This window comes from Papaver somniferum, chromosome 1 (assembly GCF_003573695.1).
Source record: "Papaver somniferum cultivar HN1 chromosome 1, ASM357369v1, whole genome shotgun sequence".
Taxonomy (NCBI): domain Eukaryota; kingdom Viridiplantae; phylum Streptophyta; class Magnoliopsida; order Ranunculales; family Papaveraceae; genus Papaver; species Papaver somniferum.
This window is the reverse complement of record NC_039358.1, coordinates 39,420,828-39,443,899: the sequence shown is the minus strand read 5'-3', so window position 1 is coordinate 39,443,899 and position 23,072 is coordinate 39,420,828. Positions and strand designations below refer to the sequence as shown.

At 37.2% G+C, this 23,072-nt stretch overlaps 3 protein-coding genes across 4 annotated transcripts; all 3 read right to left on the bottom strand.

Annotated features, from left to right (window-relative positions):
• Positions 1 to 11: 11 nt before the first annotated feature.
• Positions 12 to 21,677, bottom strand: LOC113283765 (WAT1-related protein At1g25270-like). 2 transcript variants are annotated; one of them, XR_003327620.1, is made up of 8 exons: positions 21,365 to 21,677; positions 21,160 to 21,222; positions 20,683 to 20,799; positions 20,372 to 20,606; positions 20,130 to 20,288; positions 19,890 to 20,041; positions 19,437 to 19,811; positions 12 to 38 (listed from the first exon to the last, which is right to left on the bottom strand). XR_003327620.1 is itself a non-coding variant. In XM_026533126.1 (7 exons), exons 1-7 carry the CDS (start codon positions 21,565 to 21,567, stop codon positions 19,574 to 19,576), a joined length of 1,167 nt encoding a protein of 388 aa, XP_026388911.1. In that variant the 5' UTR covers positions 21,568 to 21,677; the 3' UTR covers positions 19,369 to 19,573. The 2 variants fall into 2 exon arrangements, 1 of the variants encoding a protein (XP_026388911.1); XM_026533126.1 differs by lacking the exon at positions 12 to 38 and having other exon boundaries at positions 19,369 to 19,811.
• On the bottom strand, positions 19 to 1,882 carry LOC113289850 (WAT1-related protein At1g25270-like). The gene is made up of 7 exons (XM_026539293.1): positions 1,707 to 1,882; positions 1,532 to 1,594; positions 1,294 to 1,410; positions 980 to 1,214; positions 731 to 889; positions 492 to 643; positions 19 to 413 (listed from the first exon to the last, which is right to left on the bottom strand). The coding sequence occupies exons 1-7, from the start codon at positions 1,880 to 1,882 to the stop codon at positions 176 to 178; spliced, it is 1,140 nt and encodes a 379-aa protein (XP_026395078.1). The 3' UTR covers positions 19 to 175.
• LOC113289790 lies at positions 5,625 to 9,582 on the bottom strand. Its single transcript, XM_026539193.1, has 4 exons — positions 9,331 to 9,582; positions 7,307 to 8,608; positions 6,821 to 7,156; positions 5,625 to 6,629 (listed from the first exon to the last, which is right to left on the bottom strand). Exons 1-4 carry the CDS (start codon positions 9,580 to 9,582, stop codon positions 5,625 to 5,627), a joined length of 2,895 nt encoding a protein of 964 aa, XP_026394978.1.
• Positions 21,678 to 23,072: the final 1,395 nt, after the last annotated feature.

Here is a 23,072-nt window from a genome sequence, read left to right as displayed (position 1 = left end):
ATCTAAAAACAATAACAGTAAAAAATATGTTGTTTCACCTAAAAATAATAAAAGTAAAAATTATTTTGTGTTCTCATGTTCTTTGTTTTTCTACCTATGAAAGAAGTTCAATTTCCCCTAAACTTTTTAAGTACTACTAGATACAAAATCATTTTGTTTAATCCGGTCTAAAATGCTAAACCGCGTCTTCTCCATTCTTGATCATAGCGAGGTTGTTGTCATCTTTGTCTTCTCCATTCTTGATCATAGCGTGGTTGTTGTCATCATTTGCATTGGAAGTAGATGCTTCACTTTGTGCTTCTGAATCTGTGGAATTTGTCACAGGCATAAGCCTTGCCAATCTCTTCAACTCTCTTGCCTTTCCCCACAAAACAAAATATAACCCAATAGCTATTAACACGCCACCAATTACACTGCATTGTGCAAAATTTCAATCAATTTCATTATCCTTCCAATAACTTGAGGTGATAACTGATAATTAGTACACATACCATCCAAGGTGCAGCTTTTCGTTCAATAAGACTGATCCAGTGAGAGCTACGAGCACGAGTCCAAGCGGGCTGAAAACTGAAGCAAATAATGGTCCTCTGACTTTAACACACCAAGCTATCAATGTAATCATCACACCCGATGCGACAACGCCCTGAATGCAGTGTTATGAAGTCAAATTAGTATCTCATAATACAGTAAAGATACGTGGGTGCATACGTAAAGTAATATGCATATATACCGAGTAAATCGCTGAAAATAGGCGAACATTCCATCCGAGTTTCCATTCTGACCAGTCCCTAACGGTGCATAAAGCGAAGCCAGAGGATTGAATCGATGCCATAGAAACTATCAAGGCTGTGCTTGAGTAGTAACAGGGGTAACTCTGGCTAAGTTTCGTCTGTCACCATTTGCACTTAGAAATGTGAGATACCAACCATGAAATTGAAAAGTAAAAAAAAAAAAAATTTACTAAATGCTAAAGATTTACCTGAATAATGAGCCAAATGGAATATGATACGCAACTTCCGACAGCAAGCATTGCCCCGAGAGGTGTTATTCCGGACACATGTTTCAACTGGTGTTGAATGTGCAAAAGATCCGAGGACCATATTGGAAGCTCAACACCTCTGTAGAAAGTTAAAAGCATAGCTCCTCCGATTCCAAAGACCGTGCCTCCGACTTTTAGTTTCCCTTCAAGTGACTTGAAACGCAAACTCTCTAGCCTAAGGTCATACTAAGGTGTAAGTGTAGTGTATAAATAAATAAATAGCAACATTCGAAAGTGTTGAGTATAAATGAAACCTGAAAATAACTGCCAATGTAAAAGTAATTCCGGGAATGAGATTGGTCATTGCTGCAGGGAAGGTTGCGTTTGTCAAATGCATACTTTCTATGTACATATTTTGAGACAAAGAAAACCTGAAAAAAAAAACATGCAAATTTCGTGAAAAGCCACAACTAGAGGATGCTTAGCAGAATATGAAATTATAAAGTTTTATATATCATTGGAAAAAGAAAGTGAAATGAAGCAAAGTTTTACCCAAATAACGCGCAGAGAAAAGATTGGAAGAGAATGGTCCATGTAAGTTTTGGCCTGACACCCCTGCAAAGAAAAACACAACACTTGGAAATAAATGAGAGGGAAAAAGAGCTTAGCCATATCAAAAATTCATTCTTGATCTGGTTAGAGTGGAAAGAGAAGTATAATTATGCACCTTTCAACAAAAAATGCAATGGGGGCGATAAAAAGTGTTGCAAAGATAGATCGATATGCAATTAGTATCCTCAAATTCATTTCATCATTGATCGCCAACTTGTATGATATTGTCATTCCAGTTGATATTATCTGAACTAGCACCATTGTCAAAACAGGCTTCAATCCATGAATCATGTTACAAAATCTTCGAAAATATTCCATCCTTACAGTTTCTGGCTATCCTGAGAGAGAAGAGAGGGAGGAAGATAGAATATGAACTTCTAGCTATTATTCTCTTTGTCTTCTTATATACTCCCTCTGTCCTAAATTTTTTTTCCTCTATTCTATTTTCGTCTGTCCTAAAATACTGTTCAGTTTCTGTTTATATTCATATTTTTTAGTCAAACTCTCAAATATATCCTTCAAACTTTTACAATTATAAAATTATTTTAAATATCACCAATCTAAATATTAAATGATATCTTTTTTATCAATAGGAAACAAAACTGCTAAATCAATCCATAAAGATTTTTATTTTAATCTTTTATTTAAATATTTCTATATATATTATAATTACCAATGTATTTTTCTTACATACTCCATATATTCCTATTAATTTTAGTAAAAATATACCATTTAATAGGGGTAATTTTATACACTCTTTTGATCTCCTTAATATCTTGACTTAGTCAAAGCGGACTAATAATTTAGGACGGAGGGAGTACTAGTGAATGAAGAAGACAGAATTCTACGTACATATTTGGTCTTACTACTATATGCATGCATGCATGGCTTATTAAGGACTTCAAATTTATCATCGAGACTGACTGGCATATAAGTACGTGAGTCTTCAACGAACGGATATTCGGACCCTTGAGTCGTCCTTGACAAGAAAAAAATAAAGAAGAAAAACAAAAAAAGGGAAGTACACGCTGTTTCAATGTTTGTAGTTTTGCAGTTTTTATGATTAAAAGACAGATAGAGAGAGTAAACAACAAGCTACTTTGAGCATCATTAACGATTGCAACAAAATACCTTAAAAACACTTGAGTGGCCTACATATGAAAACATTCTGCAACGCTGTAGTTGATTTGGCAACGTTTTTGTTACGTTAAAGACCGGTCTACAAGATTTTTGGCTGGGGGGACAAACCAACCAAAAAATGGAGTCACAAGATTAGTCTACCCACGAGTCAAGAAACACCCGAAGACCGGAGTGAGTCAAAGTCAATCAGTCACAGAGAGGTTTTTTTTTATTTACCGTAGTTGATAGCTGATGATACACGTCTAATTATAGTAAAAAATTGAGAATGGAAGCCCTTGAGTAGCTCCTTCTTCACTGATTTTTGTCCTACAACAAAACTAGTGTAGGTACAAGTCATAGTTCAGTCAATGAGTCATGACAAGCAAAACCTAAAATTCTTACAAGAGAAAGAAAATTAAGCGCTCTCAGATAATCAAGCAACCAAACCCTTTTGTCTTCAAAGAAGAGAAGTTTATCAGGAAGTTGGCGTTTAACAAGGGCAAAATTTAGATTTATCGAGTCAAAAAGTATGGAACTAGTCTAATCATCATTACCATCTCCTCCATCTCCATCTCCATCTCGGCAGTCTTCATCATCTACATTTCCTTGATCAGACATCTTTTACCGAGAAACTAATATGCATCTGTTCTTGCATTACAAAGAGATTGTTAGGATGTGGAATTATTTTTTCACTAGTTTTGGTATAGACTGAGCTTCTGCGAATTCTGTCAGGGCCACTCGCTCTTTGGGAATGGCCGAATAAGAAGAGTAGAGTTATGGTTAAGGAAATTTGGAGAATGTTACCTTTTGCAGTCTTGTGGATAATTTGGAATGAGAAAAATGACAGATTATATTGTGGGAGAAGGAGAAATTAGAATCTAACTAATCATCTTCGTTAAATGCACTATGTATAATTGGGCATCTTCGGCTAAGTTGTTTGATGGTTATTCTCTTAGCACTCTTATTTGTAACTGGAAAGATGTTGTTGGCAATAACAATAATTAACCCCTTTTTTTGTATTATTGTCACCACTTTGGTGACGTCTAATTGTGACGTCTAATTTTTAATCAAATTTGACCTTTTCTTTGTCAAAAAAAAAATAAAAATATTTTACCATAGGATTAATGTCAGGGCCGGCCCTGTAATTAAAGAGAGCAAAGCGTCGCTTGAGGCCACAAAATGAAAGGGCCCACAATATTTTAAAATTTTCTTACCCCTAACTGAGTGCCAGACGTCTAATATGTGTCATTTGAGCACATCATGTAATCTGTCTCCGCATAGATGTTGTAGTTGCAGGAAATCCTACAACCACACCCTTAATGTAATCTTAACATCAACTCAAGTAATTATCTTAAAATTCATACATTCATTCATAAAATCTTCAAAATGGTTACAAGATTTGAGATGAACTCTGACTTGGAGAACAAACAATATTTTTCTCTCTCCTAAATTCCAAGTCTAAGCTCTCAAAAAGATCTCTCCCTTTACATGGTCGCTAGATCCGTTATATAGGGATTTTACATAGTGGATGACAGCTACTAAAACCCTTATTTTCGGATCTGGCGTGCGTAATTAACGCACGCTTACTCTGACTCTTCTCGCACATACTCTATAACTTCGCACGATCATCACACTTTTCCCGTGATTCTTCTGACGTCATCTGTTGCGTCATCTTAAATATACTGTATGCGATAGTCTTCGCTCATTCATCGAACCATTTCTTCGCATACGTAATAGATGTGCGGTATTAGTATCTACATTTTTCCTCTTCTCATGTCGTTTCTTTGGAAAGAGAGCGATATGAGAAACTCCAATTTACAATGCCGCACTCATTCACCTCTTCATATTCTTATCAGCCGACAAGTTTCTGTGATTTGAGTGTAACTGTCTACACATACTGATTTTCTCCCTTTTTACCGGCACGTTCGAATTTAACCGGTCACTTTTTTTTTATCTATTTATTAACCAAATTTGAGGAGAGATAATCTTTGCTTCTCCATTTCATCTTCCCGTCTTGTCTCTGCAAATTCTCTGCAAATCTTTATCTTCTCCAGATTCCTCCATCATTCTTTCAAGGCTTTATTTTTAAATTTTGTTGCTGTTCCCATGGATCCTGATCAAAGGTTTATATATTTTGCTAGAAATGATCTGATCTTTTGCTGGAACTTGTCTGATCTTCTTTATGTTATCGATTTGTCGTCATATTAATCTCCATACTTATTCTGTTTCAACAAAAATTCTTCTTCTAGGAGTATCAAATTCACAATTCCGAACCCTAATTCTTCTTCAAGCTTGAAGGACAAAGAATCTCTCAAGAGGAAGCCATCACATAACAAAGGAGTAAGATATACTATCTTTTGTATAAACAATATTGTTGCCTCTGTTTCTTATCTGCTTTGTTATTTCGCAGGAGTCCGAATGCGATATTGATGGTGGTAAGAAACTTAAGATGACAAGAGGTTGATGCTTCAGCAAGAATCTCTTAATTCCTGACTTCGATTGCCAAGAGGTTGATGCTTCTTCTCGCGCCAATACTCCTGCATAAGACTTGACTGCTCCTATTGCTTTGGGTTCAACTATGTTGTGGTTATACAACAAATTAACAATCAGAAATATGAATTAATGATAAAAATGAAGATAGAATCTCAAATCAGTGAAGAAATGAGCCAAATATGGTTCTTAGAGAACGCAGACAAATAGGTTTTAGTTTTCATATATTTCAGATGATAAAAACATAAGCCTCTCTTACACAATAAATAACCAATCAATAACCCTAACTCTGTCCAGCTGATGAGAGACGCATGGACTAAATCGAGTGGAAAACAATCACCCAATAGCTAGCCAGTAGAATTGACTAATTACACCCACAGAATAACTAAAGGCATCCCAAAAGAGACAGAACCTAACTGTCACACTATGACATTGCCTCTCCCTCAAAAGAATCCTTGTCCTCAAGGATGAATTTTGGATAATGTGCCTTTACATCAGAGAGAGCTTCCCAAGTGGTATTTTCTGGAGATGAGTTTGTCCATTGTAGAAGAACTTGCTTGACCAACCTGCCACCCTGCAGAACTTGTCTGGTTTGGAGAATCTTCTCAGGCATCATGATAATTGCTCCTTCATGGTCAACTACAGGCAATGTTGGAACTAGAGTGTGCTTGAGGCCAATGTGTTTCTTCAGTTGGGACACATGAAATACTGGATGGATGCGTGCATAGGAGGGTAGTTCCAACCTGTAAGCTACTGGTCCTACTTTCTGCAAGACTGGAAAAGGCCAATAGAATTTGGAGGACAATTTGAAATTCTTTCTCAAGGATAGAGATGCTTGCCTGTATGGTTGTAGTTTTAGATACACCAGATCACCAACTTCAAAAGATCTGTCTTTTCTAGACTGATCTGCATAAAACTTCATTCTGGCCTGAGCTGTGTGGAGTGATTCCTTAAGAATATCTAGTAAGGAATTTCTTTCCTTCAAATATGTTTCAACAACATCTACAGAAGTGGTGACAGAAGCATGAAATGCAAGATGTGGAGACACATACCCATACAGTGCCTGAAATGGAGACATCTTGAGGCTGGTATGGAAACTTGTATTGTACCACCATTCTGCAAGAGCTATCCATTGGCCCCACTTGCCTGGTTTATGGACAGTAAGACATCTTAAATAAATTTCTAAGCAAGCATTGACCCTCTCAGTCTGACTATCTGTTTGGGGATGATAAGCAGTGCTGAGGTTGAGAGTTGTGCCCAAAGCCTTAAACAGATCCTGCCAAAAATTGCTGGTGAAGACCTTGTCTCTGTCAGATACAATGGATGAAGGTAAACCATGTAATTTGAACTCTTCATTGAAGAAGGTATGAGCAACTGAAGCTGCTGTGTAGGGGTGTTGAAGAGCTAAAAATGAGCATATTTGGTGAGTCTGTCAACAATGACAATAATTACACTCTTTTTATTGCTGACAGGCAAGCCTTATATGAAGTCCATAGTGATGTGCTGCCATGGTTGGTCTGGTATAGGGGTTGAAGTAGCCTTGCAGCATTGGTTGTGTCACTCTTATTTCTTTGGCATACATCACAGTGAGAGACAAAAAGACTATGTCTTTGTGTATGCCCTTCCAATAAAAATAGTTCCTTGCACTCCAGAATGGCCTCCAAGTGCAGAAACATGTAGAGATTCTAACAATGATTGTATTACATTGCCTCTAGTGCCAATATAAAGTTTAGTTTTGTACCTCAAAATTCCTTCTGTGTAAGTGTAATGTGGAGCACTGTCAGGACTCAGGAGGAGTTGAGATATTAGTTGGTTGGCCTTGGGGTCATTGGTGTAGCTGTTGGTGACATCATGGACCCAATTTGGAGTAGAAGTGGTAATGGAGTGACAAGAAGCAATAGCTGAAGGTCTTCTAGAAAGAGCATCAACAACAGTATTCTCAGCTCCCTTTTTGTACTAGATAACATAATCAAATCCTAAGAGCTTGATTAACCATTTTTGTTGAAATGTTGTGGTGATCTTTTTCTCCAGCAGATATTTGAGACTTTGATGATCAGTCTTAATAGTGAATTTAGTGCCCTGTAGGTATTGTCTCCATCTTTGCACAGCCAGAACTATAGCCAGAAGTTTTTTCTCATAAGTGGACATTGCGGCAGCTCTTGGGCCTAATGGTTTGCTGAAGTAAGCAATGGGTCTTCCTTCTTGGATTAGAACTGCTCCAATGCAAGCATCACTAGCATAACTCTGAACTATAAATGGCTTTGTAAAATTAGGTAGAGCTAACACAGGAGTGTTACTCATTGCAGTCTTGAGGTTCTCAAAAGCAGTAGTAGCAGCTGAAGTCCAAAGAAAAGAATTTTTCTTGAGAAGATCAGTGAGAGGTTTACTTATTTCTCCATAGTTCTTGACAAATTTCTTGTAGTATCCTGTAAGTCCAAGAAATCCTCTTAATTCCTTTAAGGTGGATGGTGTTGGCCAAGATTGCATACAAGCAATTTTGCTTGGATCAGCACAAACACCTGCTGCTGTGATGATATGACCCAAATACTCTAGAGAGGATTGGCCAAAACAACATTTAGTCATCTTGGCATACAGCTTATGTTGTCTAAGTAATGAGAAGGTATACTTGAGATGCTCCACATGTTCATACATAGTCTTGCTATAGATCAAAATATCATCAAAAAACACCAGAATAAATTTCCTCAATGCAGGCTGAAATACCTCATTCATTAAAGCTTGAAATGTAGCTGGAGTATTAGTGAGGCCAAAGGGCATTACTTTAAACTCATAATGCCCCTGATGTGTTCTGAAAGTTGTTTTGAAAATGTCTGAGAGATGCACTCTGATTTGATGATAGCCAGCTCTCAAATCAATTCTTGTAAAAACAGTAGCTCCATTCAATTCATCCAATAACTCCTCAATAATGGGTATGGGAAATTTGTCTTTGACTGTAATGCTGTTTAGGTTCCTATAGTCAACATAGAATCTCCATGTATTGCCTTTCTTCTTGACAAGAAGTATTGGAGATGCAAAGGGGCTATGGATAGGTTGGATGATGTCAAAGTGAAGCATTTCCTTGAAAAGATGTTCTACTATATCTTTATGGATATATGGGCATTTATAAGCTCGTTGATTCACATGGACTGAGTTTGGTTGTAAAGGTATTTTATGATCTAAATTCCTTTGAGGGGGTAGCTGAGTTGGCTCTGCAAAAATATCATCAAACTCCTGAAGCAATGGAAGTATTTTAGAAGGGGTGGGGTTGGGTGTAGTGGTAGATATGGAGTTCAAATGACCTACCAAGCCATATGAAGTTGAGTCAAAAAATTTCTTGGCTTCAGCACTGCTCATCATGGACAATGAAGATGTTGGTGTTGTACCTTGTAGTGTAATTTTCTTGTTCTTGTACTTGAAAGAAATACACAATTTAGAGAAGTTAAAGAGTACATCACCTAAAGTTATGAGCCAGTCTGCCCCAAGGACAATGTCACAGCCCCCCAATGGTAAGACTATGAAATGATTTTGGTGGTAGGGTTGTGATAAGATTTAGGAGTGAGGGGAGCAGATTTAGGAGAAGTAACAATTGGTTTTGGTGGAAAATTTCCATAAGTGTATTGTCTATTTGAATTGAATGAAGTGTTGAAATACCTAGTAAATGTCTTAGTGGCAGCTGCTGCTAAGGCTATTTTCTGTTCTTTTAATCTAGCAAGGGAAAAAGCATCTGCTAAGGTTTTAGGATGGAACATAGAAATATTTTTTCCAATTTCATCTTTCAACTCACTAAGGAAACTCATAATAAAATATTCCTCACTCAAGGTAGGATTCATTTTCAACATCAATGTTTTGAGCATCTCAAACTCCTCATAATAGTCATCCACAGAGGAACTTTGTACTAGTTTATTGAAGCTACCAACAAAATTTTCTTCAACTGGGTTTTCAAATCGAGCACACAAATGGATAGCAAGATCTGGCCCAAGTAATTCTATGTCCATTAACTTGAAAATTCAGAAACCAAGTTTCAGCTTTACCTTCAAGGTAGATTGCAGCAATATTTACTTTCTTGTGCTCCTCAATATCATTCAACTCGAAATATCTTTCACTCTTCTGTATCCAAGCTCTAGGATTCTCACCATCAAATCTCGAAAAATCCAGTTTAGGAAGTCGATAATGTTGATAGGCTGGTGATGTGGATGATGAAATCGATTATCTCCCTGAGGTTCTGTATGAGAAGTACTAGCTGGTTCAGGAATTGAATCGAATTTCTGAAGAAGTAAATCAAACTTGGAGTTGAGATCAGCAGAGAAGGTAGTGAAATTTTCTTGTAGTTTTGCAATTGCAGCGGTATTGGCTTTAACCTTATCATTTACATCCTTGATTGTCATTGTAAAAAAAAATTGATGAAATTTGGAGTGGATAGAAACGGCTCTGATACCAATTGTTGTGGTTATACAACAAATTAACAATCAGAAAGATGAATTAGTGATAAAAATGAAGATAGAATCTCAAATCCGTGAAAAAATGAGCCAAATCTGGTTCTTACAGAACGCAGCCAAATAGGTTATAGTTTTCATAAATTTCAGATGATAAAAACATAAGCCTCTCTTACACAATAAGTAGCCAATAAATAACCCTAACTCTGCCCAGCTGATGAGAGACGCGTGGACTAAATCGAGTGGACAACAATCACCCAATAACTAACAGAAGAATTGACTAATTACACCCACAAAATAACTAATGGCAGCCCAAAAGAGACAGCACCTAACTGTCACACTGTGACAAACTACTTCTCCGAATGAGACTATCGCTTCTCAGGAGAATGCTCCTACTGATGAAGTAGCGAAGAACATTCCCTTTTCTCATTCAGTATCTATACCACCTGTGGTCCACACTGTTTCTACCTTCGTCAATATTCATTTGTCTGTGAATATTCTCGCACCTATAGAAAATGTCATTGCTTCTGCTTCTGCGAAAATTACCTCTCCTTCAGTAATGGGGAAATCTCCCCCCATATTAACGGACTCTTCTTCCCTTTTTTCTAAATTTTCTTCTCTTTCTCTAGAATCCCTTTCTATTGATAAGGATATTTTAGGAGAGATGAATTCCACTTCTCAAGCTTTATCTGAGCTTATAGACTCTGCTCTCTCATCTTATGATGACCCCTTTAAGCTTCGCATCTGTAGCGCCCTGAAGAAATTGGTGTGCGATTCTCCACCCAATGAACCAACCAGGAGCGAAATCTTCTCTGAAATCGATCCAAGCGTACATATTCTTTTGGATGTCCTGGTAAACATTTTTCGCACATCTTTTTTATTCTCATTGTATTACTTCGTATTTATTCCCCCCTTTTTTTATTCCCCTTTTAGGAAGCTCGTCGTCGCATGATTTTAGCTGAAGGCTATTTTGAATTCCATAGTTCCATAATGGAACTTTCTCATCAAAACACCATCCTAAGAAATGAAATTAACAAATTGAGAGAAGAGCTTCAGACCTCAACTCTTGAATCTGATGATCTTCGTAAGAGGAATCAAGACCTAAGAGGTGTCCTTCTTTTTTCCTTTATACTTTTCTCTTATTGTAATATGCTTTTCCTATCTATGTTTTTTGAATATCTTTGCATGCTCGTTAAGATTTAAATCAGAAACGCATTATGGAGTTATATGAGTTTCAATTTGCTGTTGAAGATGCTCGCTCTGATAATGAGAAATTACAGAATCATATAATTCAACTAAACAATGAATACTCATATTCGCTTGCCAGATTGAAAATCTAACAAATGAGAATGTCTGTTTGTCTCAACAATGCGAAACATTGGATTCCCAATTTTCCTATCTATCTTATTTATTGGGTATTGCTGACTTGAGACGTCAAACCTTATCAAATGAAAATCAGGGTCTTTCCAAAGAAAACGCTCTTTTCTGAAGAAAGAAACGATGTTTTCGCGTCAATATCTTATTCTTCAAAAAGTTTGTGAAGACAAAAAAAATCTCTTCGCTTATTACAAAAACAATATGATGAATCTTCAGAGAAATTAACCGCTCAGAACGAAAAGATTATTCAGAGTAAGATAAATTTGACAGTGAAAATGAATCAACTTCGAGAAGAGTATTCCCAATTGAAAGGATCTCATGATGCTCTTATGAAAGAGAAAACTTCTCTTGCTTTAGATGAAAAAAGAATTCGACTTCATCTTAAAGGTCTAGTTGGTGATGATTTTGATAAGGCTATGGAGAATATGAAGAATAATGGTCTTGGTGTAGCTCAATATCTCATTTCTCAAAGGGAAGGTAGTCACATGGAGCTGACTGCCTTAATTTACTTATCTTTTTTAGCTATTACTTAAATTCTGTCGTTGCGAGAACTTCTCCTCTTTTATAACTCTGAATTTCTTCATGCAGATTCTGAAAAATCGCACCAGTCTACCATCTCCCAGCTAAGATCTGATCTGGCCAAGGTTCGCAAAGAACGTGCGAAGCAAACAAAAATATCCAAAGATCTTTCAGTTGCACTCAGCTGTTCTCGTGACCGAGCTGAAATGAGGTTTTCGTTTCTTCAAGATTTTATGGAGGTTGATAGAAGGAATGCTGAGAAGAATATTGCTTGCCAAGCTCACACTAAAAGTCAGAATCTTGTCAATAAGATTCTTCTGAGAAAATCACTTCCTCCGGTTATTGTTCCTCCTCTTAATATAAGTGATGATGAAAGACTCCCTGAGCCTGATAGTGACTATGATCATGTAAGTGATGAAGAAGAAGATCTTAACATTCCACATCAAGAGAATCAACTTGGGGAAGACAAATCTGGTGAAGATTTACCCAAAGATTCTGAGAGTGAAGTCAACATCGAAGTTTCTGCAGGTGTTCAAGATTCGCCTTCTAATAATGTTTAGCCTTTTTCTTTTCTTAGTTTCTTGTTTCTTCACAAATGTATCTTGGGGTACTTCAAACATTCGCTTACTTTACATACTCGTTTCTTGATAAAGAAGATAATATTTCTTTTCTTTCAATCTCCATACTTCCCTCTTATTATTTTCCTGGAAAGAAACGTGAAGTAATTTTGAACATCTCTTATGTAATTTGCAAAATAATATTAGCGTGAGTTTGTGTTTTCTCATGAGGTCTTATCGTTCCTTCTTAAGTAAAGGTCTTATTTTGCCTAGTATATTAAATTCTTGTGTGCGACGAGATCACATGACGTCTTTACGCTTTCGCGTAATGACCCATTAATCTCGCCTTATCATCTTCTTGTATTATTGCCTTTTCAGGTTTAATTATTGTGCGAATATGATAAGTCTTAATGCTCCCGCGAGTAAAAGCCTTATGATATTCGCGTCTTTTGACACAATTCATCTCCCTAATGGAGGGTGTCGTCCTTATATTCCCCCTGATTTCCCCTTCAAGGAGGCGTACCCCTACCGGGTTAGGGTGGGCTCCTCCCATCCAGTAATGCAACAACCAGTTGTTTTAGCGGCCTCTTATCCCTCCACCGATATGGCTTATGGTTACAAGACCGCACCCTAAGTGGGGTTTCTTCGGACCGAGTGCATCATAGTCAAGACTTGTCAAGAGCGGCCAGGTACGCTCCAGACGCCTCATACACCCTTGACTCAACCGTGTACCTCAGCGCCTTGATCGAGTTTCTGCACTCCTTAGGAGAGACCTTGTCACCTTAATCTTTCGATATAGGCGCCTCTCCTGGACAGGCTTTTATTTCGCCCCAAATCTCCATGACTCAAGCTCCAGGGTCGGTGTAGCTTTCACTTGAGCCATGCTAACTAGCATCCGAATTATGACGTGTGTTAGGTCTTATTATTGCCTCTTGCTTTATGCGAACTAAGGTGCACGCCACAATCAAATAGCTAGGCTCCTTAATTGGAGACTTTATTTCTGATGCCTTCTATGAAGGTCTTACTTTAAGGTCTTAGTTTTGCCTTTTTCTTGTACAATATCTTTATAACGAAATCTTCAGATCTATTCATTTGATTAGTACATTCTTACTGAATATTTAGAAATTTGCATCTTCATTTTCGCTCTCTTCACTTTCACATACATGTGACTGCTTCTTATATGTATGCGATCATCATCGCATTATCTATGGATAATATTTCTTCAAGTATAATTTGTTCCATGGACGTTCCAATTTTCGACCTGTGTTCCTTCCCTCAGGATCCATCAACTCATAAGCTCCATTTCCAATTATTCTTTTAATTATGTAGGGTCCATCCTATCTTTTCTCCAACTTTCCATCATTTCCTCTTTGATAAGGCGATATCTCTCGCAGCACTAATTCTCCTGGCTCTATTATTTTTACGCGCTTGTTATATTCTCGAGCTATCCTCTGATGGTAATTTTCCATATGTCGCAAAGCAACTTCCCTTCTCTCTTCTAGATCATCCAGTTTTGTTAGGATTAAATCCGCACTTAAATACTTTTTCCATGCTTCTCGCTTAGTTGCAGGAATTATAACCTCAGTTGGCAATACCGCTTCAACTCCATATGTCAAGCAAAAAGGTGACATTCATGTAACTTCTCTTCTAGTTGTTTTGTATGCCCATACTGCATTGTGTACTTGTTCGCACCATCCTTTATTATATCCCTCTAATTTCTTTTTCAATATATTTGCGATTGTCCTATTGGTTGCCTCAGCTTGACCATTTCTTTGTGGATACAATGGAGTGTACTTCCCGCTTTGGATTTTGAACGCATTAAGCAACATTTATATATTTTCTCCTTCAAATTGTTTTCCATTATCGGAAACTAATTGTGCTGGGATTCCGAATCTGCAAATGATATTCTCAAATATAAATGTGAAAACATCTTTATCTCGAATGTGTTGCACTGCTTTCACTTCTGCCCACTTTGTAAAATAGTCTGTAGCTACTATTAAATATCGTTTTTGCCATGTTCCTGGTATGAATGGGCCCACAATGTCTAGCCCCCATTTTCCAAATGGCCATTCACTTGTTGATGAGTTGAGCATATCCCCAGGCGCGTGTATTTTCTTTCCATAACGCTGGCACTCTTCGCACCGCCTTGACACTTCTTTTGCGTCTTCATGCATGTATGGCCAATAATAACCTTGTATCTTCGTTCTATACGCTAAAGATCTTCCTCCAGTATGATTTTCTGCGTCTCCATAATGTAATGCTTTCAATATTTCCATTCCTTATGTTCTTGTTAAACATCTAAGCGACGGTCCAAGGAATGATCTTCGGTAAAGTACACCATCTCTCAGCTCATAATTTGTTTCTCTGCTCTTTAACTTGTGTGCCTCCAACTTGTTTCTTGGGACTTCTCCTTTTTCTAAATACAAATGAAGTTGGGTTCTCCAATCTGCGACTTTGTTCGCGTGCTCTTCTTCTTCATTGTCTACTAGCATTACATCAACATCTTCGCATTCTTCTTTATTAATTGAGGGTAAAAAGAGTGTTTGTATCTTTATGTCCCCTGCAGTCGGGTCCACCATCATAGACGGAATAAAAGCAAGTGCATATACTAGTCGGTTATCTTTCCGCGAAATGTGCCTCCAATTTATTTTTGGAATTTGTGCTGATATCTCTCCTACAAGCTTCTTGTATTTTTGCAAGGATGGCTCATTTGTGCTATATACCCCTTCTATTTGAGTAATGACCAACTATGAGTCACTAGTGATTCACGCATCTTCTATTTTCATTTTAATGGCTAGACGTAACGCGTGCACAACCGCCTCATACTCAGTTTCATTATTGGTGGACGTGAATTCCAGTCTGAATGAATATGCCATTCTTGTTCCTGCCGGTGAGATGAAAACTATTCCAATTCCATTACCCCCTCCATTTGATGATCCATCCACCAATATCTCCCATCTAGTGTTATCTATCAACAAGTCTTTAGGGTTCCCACACTCTTCATCTATATCCATCATCTCTTCCACACTTTCATCATCTTCTAAAGAGAATTCTGCCAAGAAATCTGCAATTACCCGCGACTTTAGGGAAGATAATATTTCATACTTGATCTCAAAGTTCCCTATTTGTGCATTCCACCTCTCGATCCTTCCTGATCTTTTTGAATTTTTCATTACTGACTCAATTGGCATTTTTGTTAACACTTTGATCTTGTGAGCTTGAAAATATATACGAAGCTTTTGTGTTGCATACACCAGTGCGAGTATTAGCTTTTCTATCTTTGAATAATTCTTCTCTGCGGCATTATAAGTTTTGCTTATGTAATATATCAGTTTTTCCGCTCCTTCATCCAGACGTAGCAGTACGGCACTTAATGCGTATGGTGTTGATGCTAAATATATTAGTAACTCCTCTCCTTTTTCCGCCTTTTGCATGATGGAAAAATTCATTAGATGGTTCTTTATATTTTGCAGCGCTTTATCGCATTCATCCGTCCATTTGAACTTAGTCCCCTTTTTTAGAATATTAAAGCAATGTTTGCACATGTCTGATGATCGCGAAATAAATAGCCCAAGTGAAGCTAGTAATCCATTTAGTTTTTGGACATCTTTTACAGTCGCGGGTGATGGCATTTCTCGAATCGCTTGTACCTTCTCTAGATCAACTTCTATTCCCTTCTTTGATACAATATAACCTAAAAAAATTCTCGATGCTACTCCGAAAATGCACTTTTCAGGATTTACCTTAATATTAAATTGTCGCATCTGTTCAAAGATTTCCCTTAAGTTGTCTACATGATCTTCAACTTTCTTACTTTTTACCAGCATATCATCAACATAGACTTCTAATGTGGTATGTATCCACTGTGCGAACTCCTTCTCCACCATTCTTTGATATGTCGCACCCGCATTTTTCAAACCGAAAGGCATTTTTGTATAACAATATAATCCTCTAGGCGCGAAAAAAGAAGTATGCTCTTGGTCTTCTTCAGCTAACGGAATTTTATTGTAACCCTCATATCCATCCATCAATGATATTATGTCATTTCCTGCTGCCGACTCAGCCATCTGTGGTATGTCTGGCAATGGATAACTGTCCTTCGGGCATGCTTTGTTTAAATCACTGAAGTCAATGCAAATCCTTATCTCCTTATTCTTCTTTGGCACCACCACCATGTTTGCTATCCATTCTGCATATTTTTCCGGCCTTATGATTCCTGTTTCAAGCATCTTCTGTAGTTCTTCTTCTATCTGAGAATGATATGTTGTTGCTATCTTCCGTATCCTTTGCTTGAATGGTCTTGTATTCTTGCTAATATCCAACTTATGACATGCGACGAATGGATCTATTCTTAGCATTTCTTCCATGCTCCATGCGAAGATGTCTTTATATTCTCGTAAGAGGTTTATTGTTTTTTCTTCTTCTTCTTTTCCCATCTTAGTTCCAATTTTTAATATCTTTGGTTCCTCTGTTGTTCCAACATTTATTTCTTTTGTTGGTTCTGTTGCGATAAAATTCGCTTTGGGTTCTCCTAGTGGTGTTGGTTCTTTTATTACATGCATTGGTTCGCCTTCTTTTCTGGAACTTCGCTTGGTATCCCTCTTCCTTCTTGTGCCCTGATCGTGTATATTCAGAACTCTTCTTCTTTCCTTAATTCTCTTGCTTTTCTCCAGCGATATTTTCGCTTCTTTGGGCGATCTTCATAGTTTTTTACATCTATCCGGCTGCAAATCTTCGCACTCTCAATATCTCCTTTGATTTCTCCTATTCCACTTGGTAATGGGAACCAGATGCATTGGTCATGAGTTGATGCAACGGCTTTTATACGGTGATTCCACATCAACCACACACAATATCACTTGTGTTTCTATTTCTCCCAACAATATTCGCACTGTTATTTCTCCTTTTGGTTTTGTTGTTGTTTTATTAAAACCATAAATATTGTAACTTGAGCGATTCATATCTGTATTCTTATATCCCATTCCTTTGAACGTGTGATAAAATAAGATGTCCACCAAACTTCCGGTATCTACTAAGGTTCTATCCATCGCCCATCTTTCTTGTTCTTTCACTCCAGCATGTTTTTCTTTGCATTTTACAGCCACTGTAACCACCAAAGGATCTGTTCGTCTTAAATTCTCTTCTGGTATTTCTTCCGCCGTGAATGTTATACTCTGTTTTTCCCAATCTCTCAGTGGAGAAATTTTTTCTACCGTCATAATTTTCTTTCCTTCGAAATCACGCTTGTGTATTTTTCCTGTAATTCTTGCATGGAAATCATCGATAGTATTTTTGGTTATGAAGTTGCATTGTAATTTCTTATTGCCCTCTGTTTCTTCAATGATTTTTATCATTCTTGTTTTCTTGTTTCAATTAAAAGAGGAACCTCTTTGTAAAGAACTAAAAATTTGAACAATGAAGATAAGATTTCTGATGCTATCCTTCTGAACTTTTAGGTTTGAACTTCTAAACCTTCACCACCACGGTATATCACTCCAAGCTGTTTCTAGCGTCAAAATGTAGTTGCAGGAAATCCTACAACCACACGCTTAATGTAATCTTAACATCAACTCAAGTAATCATCTTAAATTTCATACATTCATTCATAAAATCTTCAATGTGGTTACAGGATTTGAGATGAACTCTGACTTGGAGAACAAACAAAATTTTTCTCTCTCCTAATTTCAAGTCTAAGCTCTCAAAAAGATCTCTCCCTTTACATGGTCGCTCGATCCCTTATATAAGAATTTTACATAGTGGATGACAGCTAATAAAGCCTTTATTTTCGGATCTGGCGTGCATAATTAACGCACGCTTACTCTGACTCACATACTCTATAACTTCGCACGATCATCACACTTTTCTCGTGATTCTTCTGACGTCATCTGTTGCGTCATCTTAAATATACTGTATGTGATAGTCTTCGCTCATTCGTTGAACCATTTCTTCGCATACGTAATAGATGTGCGGTATTTAGTATCTACAGATGTTTGGTGTAATAGAAAAGAAAGGTTAGAGAGTAATGTATAGGTGATACTACAGTCTTTAGATTTCATTCCGTGTTTCCATTCGTTATTTTGTGAACTGCAGAGAATGTTGTTGTGCCTGTAACTGAAAATATAAATCTGTTGTTCAAGCCTTGTTTTTTTTTTTTTGATCGTGAAAGAAAGATTGTATTAGAGAAATAAGAATTTGAGTACACCAAGACCAGAAACGCAAATTACAGAGATGCAACTTTCAATAGAAAGAGCAAGGCCTGAGGGGCTAAGAATTTCTTTACAAACTGTAAGAAAACTAAAGCCCATTAAAAGCCTAGGAGACACAACCTCAACCAAGCTTGGAAGCCCAATACAACCTAAACAACATTAACCAACAACCCGTTACAACGTGTTTGAGATACCCGATTACCCGGTGGAATTTTCCCGTTCACTGTAGAAAACCCAGAACAAATGAAAACCCTAAGTAACAGCATTGCTACCAAAAACCGCCGCCGACCGCCATATGGATCATCACTACCATCACGAATTAAATCACTGCAAATCTACACCCAGATTATCAACAGAAAACTGGCACCATTGCTAATTAATAACTGAGATGGGGAGCCTTTTCATCATCAAAAATCAACACACTTATCGATTAAGGAGAGAAAATGAGAGATGGATGTAAGGGATGGGTGCAGGGGATGGGATGTGGTGTATACGGAAGTGTTTTGGTGGTGATTTAATTTCGATTGAGATCTGGTGGGTGCAATTATAATTTTGATTTGTGAAAATTAACACACGATTCAGTTGATGGGTGAATGAGATGTATGAGTTCTTCAAACTAAGATGAGGTGAGATATGGGAGAAAAGAAAATAGGATATCATCTTCAAATCAGGAAGTTGAAGATAAATGAGGGAAGAGAGGGATTCGAGCCATGGCTGAGAGATGGGAAAAAAGAAAAGGGGATATCATCTTCAAATCAGGAAATTGAAGATAAATATGGGAAGACAGAGATTCAAGCCATGGCTGAGATGCAGGAAACATAAATAGAAACTAAAATTAAGGACGGAGAACAACAGAACGATGAAATCCTTGCTCGGATCTAGTCTTTTGACTAGATCCGAGCAAGAAAGAGGCGGCTGAATGTAAAAGCTAGGGTTAGGAGAGAGGATAGAGAGAGGTAGAGAGGATAGAGAGAGGTCTTGTTCAAGCCTTGTTGAACTAATGTTATATTTCCCTGAGTTAAAACGGGATTTCGTCATTTATTCAATAAAGTCCCTGGAATCTGTCTCGTGCTAATGCATTTTAGCTGATAACCATTGTTGGGTGCATTTTGAGAACTGAATCAACTTGGTTACAAAAGAACTGCACCTAAAAATAATAAAAGTAAAAATTATTTTGTGTTCTCATGTTCTTTGTTTTTCTACCTATGAAAGAAGTTCAATTTCCCCTAAACTTTTTAAGTACTACTAGATACAAAATCATTTTGTTTAATCCGGTCTAAAATGCTAAACCGCGTCTTCTCCATTCTTGATCATAGCGAGGTTGTTGTCATCTTTGTCTTCTCCATTCTTGATCATAGCGTGGTTGTTGTCATCATTTGCATTGGAAGTAGATGCTTCACTTTGTGCTTCTGAATCTGTGGAATTTGTCACAGGCATAAGCCTTGCCAATCTCTTCAACTCTCTTGCCTTTCCCCACAAAACAAAATATAACCCAATAGCTATTAACACGCCACCAATTACACTGCATTGTGCAAAATTTCAATCAATTTCATTATCCTTCCAATAACTTGAGGTGATAACTGATAATTAGTACACATACCATCCAAGGTGCAGCTTTTCGTTCAATAAGACTGATCCAGTGAGAGCTACGAGCACGAGTCCAAGGGGACTGAAAACCGAAGCGAATAATGGTCCTCTGACTTTAACACACCAAGCTATCAGTGTTATCATCACACCTGATGCCACAACTCCCTGAATGCAAGTGTTATGGAGTCAGATTAGTGTCTCATTAATTATACAGTAAATACATGTCAGTGTACACGTAAAGTAAAATACATACCGAGTAAATCGCTGAAAATAGGCGAACATTCCATCCGAGTTTCCATTCTGACCAGTCTCTAACGGTGCATAAAGCGAAGCCAGTGGATTGGATTGATGCCATGGAAACTATCAAGGCTGTGCTGGAGTAGTAACAGGGGTAACTCTGGCTAAGTTTCGTCTGTCACCATTTGCCATTTAAAAATGTGAGAGAACATATACCAACAATGAAAGTGAAAAGTAAAAAAATTAGTAGGCATTTACCTGAATTATGAGCCAAATGGAATAGGAAACGCAACTTCCGATAGAAAGAATTGCTCCGAGAGGTGTTATTCCTGAGACATGTTTTAACTGTGGTTCAATGTGCAAAAGACCCGAGGACCATATCGGAAGCTCAAAACCTCTGTAGAATGTCAAGAACATTGCTCCTCCAATTCCGAATGCGGTGCCTCCAACCTTTAGCTTCCCTTCAAGTGACTTAAACCGCAAACTCTCTAACCTACAAATAAAGTTACAAAACAAATAATTAGGAAATTGCAACCTTCAAAGTAGAAAAGTGAGTGTAAAAATGATACCTGAAAATAACGGCCATTGTGAAAGTTATTGCGGGAATTAGATTTGTCATTGCTGCTGGGAAGGTCGCGTTTGTCATATCCATACTCGCTATGTACATGTTTTGAGACAAAGTAAACCTGAAGAAAAACAACAACACAACATGCAAATTTTGTGAAAAGCCGCAGCTAGAGGATGAAAAAATGACCAAAGTCAAGTCATGCAAAATTGCACTCTTGTTTTGCAACTTACGGCATGGTACAGTAGGACAACACGGAAAAAAAAAATGTTAAGCACATGAACCGAATTTTAATCATGCGGTCCATTTCGCGTGAATGATCAAAACAGTGCAAAGAAACTTCAGAAAAACACTAGCAGTAACCAAATTTGTTGCTGTAACTCATATTTGAAGAATGTGGGATATTTAGTACACATAGATGCTTAAAGTTTTATCAATGGAACAAGAAAGTGAAATGAAGCAAAATGTACGAAAATCGTACCCGAATAACGCGCAGAGAAAGGATTGGAAGAGAATGGTCCATGTAAGTTTTGGCCTGGAACCTCTGCAAGAAAAATACAAGACTAAGAAACATGAATAAAATGAAAGGGAAGAAAAGCTTAGCCATATGAGAAATCCATTCTTGATTTGAAAAGATGACATTAGAGAAGACAATATAGAATAGAAAGAGAAGTAAAATTATGCACCTTTCGACAAAAAACGCAATGGGGACGATAAATAGCGTTGCAAAGATGGATCGATATGCAATTAGGATCCTCAAGTTCATTTCATCATTGATCGCCAACTTGTATGATATTGTCATCCCTGTTGATATTATCTGAACTAGCACCATTGCCAAAACCGGCTTCATTCCATGAATCATGTTGCAAAACCTTCGAAAACATTCCATCCTTGAAAAAAACAGTTTCTAGCAGTACTACTGAACTGAGAGAGAAGAAGAGAGGGAGGAAGAGAGAATGTGAAAAATTCTCTCAACCTAATTTTCTTGTCTTATATTTGGTCTACTAGTGAATGAGAAAGATAGAATTCTACATATTTGGTCTTACTACTATATATATGCATGGCTTCTTTAAGGTACAATGACTGATTAGCACCAAGAAAGTGCCTGGTAGTGACGCAGTTGTTGAGAAGGACTATTCGAATTTATTATCAAGATTAGCATATAAGAGGCAAAGATAGAGTTAGTTCAAAAAGCTACTTAGTTGCACTTAGTTAATTCTACATATTTGTGTTGCATTAATGCTTGTCTTACTGATGCTTACAGAAAAAGAAAAAAAAACGAAAAACGAAAAATAGCACAAACAATATTACCACTAACACAAATTATGCAAAAAATAATAATAATCCAAAACCGAATAACAAAAAGAAACTTGTTCATACGACTCTATAATTAACTTCTACCCGCAATATCACGCAATGAGCCTGAAAAAGTTATGCATCAATTTGCCAAACACAAAGCTGGTTTAAAAGACCAAAATTAATAATTCCTGGGTGAAAAAAATTTGTACATTTTGATACTGTTTAAATAACCAAAAACTAAAAAGATATTGTTCAAATAGACAAAAATATAAAAATAGTCAGGATGTAACCAGTTTCATCCTACCAATTTTCAAATACTTTTTCTAATTTTTAATTTATATCAGGATGCATCCAGTTTCATCCTTGCTATTTTTTTAAGTTTAAGCCGCGATGAATCCAGTTTCATCCTTGCTAAAATTTTTTTGTCCATTTCACCCATACTAATTTTTACTCGTCCATTTCAACCATATTTTAAATTTTTTTGGACAAATGACCCATTTTCCATTTGCCAAAAATGTTGATCAAGGTACGTGCATTGACCCTAGAGTCCTTGACAGGGACAAAAAAAAAAAGAGGAAAACAAATAAATAAAGGCAAATGAATGGTGGAAGTGACTCTTCCAGTGTTTGTAGTTTTGCAGTATTTATGACTAAAAGACAAGAGGATAGTAGGCTGTAGAGAGTAAACAACAAGCTACTTGCGCATCTTTCACGATTGCAAAGTACCTTAAAAGTTGACGAGGAAAGAAAATGGTGGAAGCCAGGCCTACGTATGAGAACGTCTGCAACACTGTGTATTTAATCTGGCAACGTTTTTGTCACGTTAATTTTAGAAAGTGACTCAACAGGTAACCGAGGTAGGGATTGCCCAAGGAATACTCTCCCAGTGTCAGTCAATGGCTTTCTTCCGGTCGTCATGGTGAAAACCGGGAGAAATGGAAGGAAGTCAGAAAGTGCATTGAACTCGCGAGTCACCCGAAGACTGAAGAGACTTGAAGTCGATCAATAGTTGATGATACACGTCAGACTATTGAGAAGGGAATGAGGACAAAGGATTTCGTAAATCTTTGAAATTCTTACAAAATTATACCTCCAT

What these genes read in the sequence shown, in the direction of transcription:
- LOC113283765 (XM_026533126.1), bottom strand. Translation starts at nt 21,567, where the DNA reads ATGGAATGTTTTCGAAGGTTTTGCAACATGATTCATGGAATGAAGCCG. An exon ending in ATTGCGTTTTTTGTCGAAAG is followed by an intron (nt 21,223 to 21,364) that starts GTGCATAATTTT and finishes TTTTTCTTGCAG; the next exon opens with AGGTTCCAGGCCAAAACTTA. An exon ending in ACAATGGCCGTTATTTTCAG is followed by an intron (nt 20,607 to 20,682) that starts GTATCATTTTTA and finishes CTTTATTTGTAG; the next exon opens with GTTAGAGAGTTTGCGGTTTA.
- LOC113289790 (XM_026539193.1), bottom strand. Translation starts at nt 9,582, where the DNA reads ATGACAATCAAGGATGTAAATGATAAGGTTAAAGCCAATACCGCTGCA. An exon ending in GGATTTTTCGAGATTTGATG is followed by an intron (nt 8,609 to 9,330) that starts GTGAGAATCCTA and finishes ATTTCTTTCAAG; the next exon opens with TACAAGAACAAGAAAATTAC. An exon ending in GAACTATTTTTATTGGAAGG is followed by an intron (nt 6,630 to 6,820) that starts GCATACACAAAG and finishes CATTGTTGACAG; the next exon opens with ACTCACCAAATATGCTCATT.
- LOC113289850 (XM_026539293.1), bottom strand. Translation starts at nt 1,882, where the DNA reads ATGATTCATGGATTGAAGCCTGTTTTGACAATGGTGCTAGTTCAGATA. An exon ending in TATTTTCAGCGATTTACTCG is followed by an intron (nt 644 to 730) that starts GTATATATGCAT and finishes CACTGCATTCAG; the next exon opens with GGCGTTGTCGCATCGGGTGT. An exon ending in GAAAAGCTGCACCTTGGATG is followed by an intron (nt 414 to 491) that starts GTATGTGTACTA and finishes TGCACAATGCAG; the next exon opens with TGTAATTGGTGGCGTGTTAA.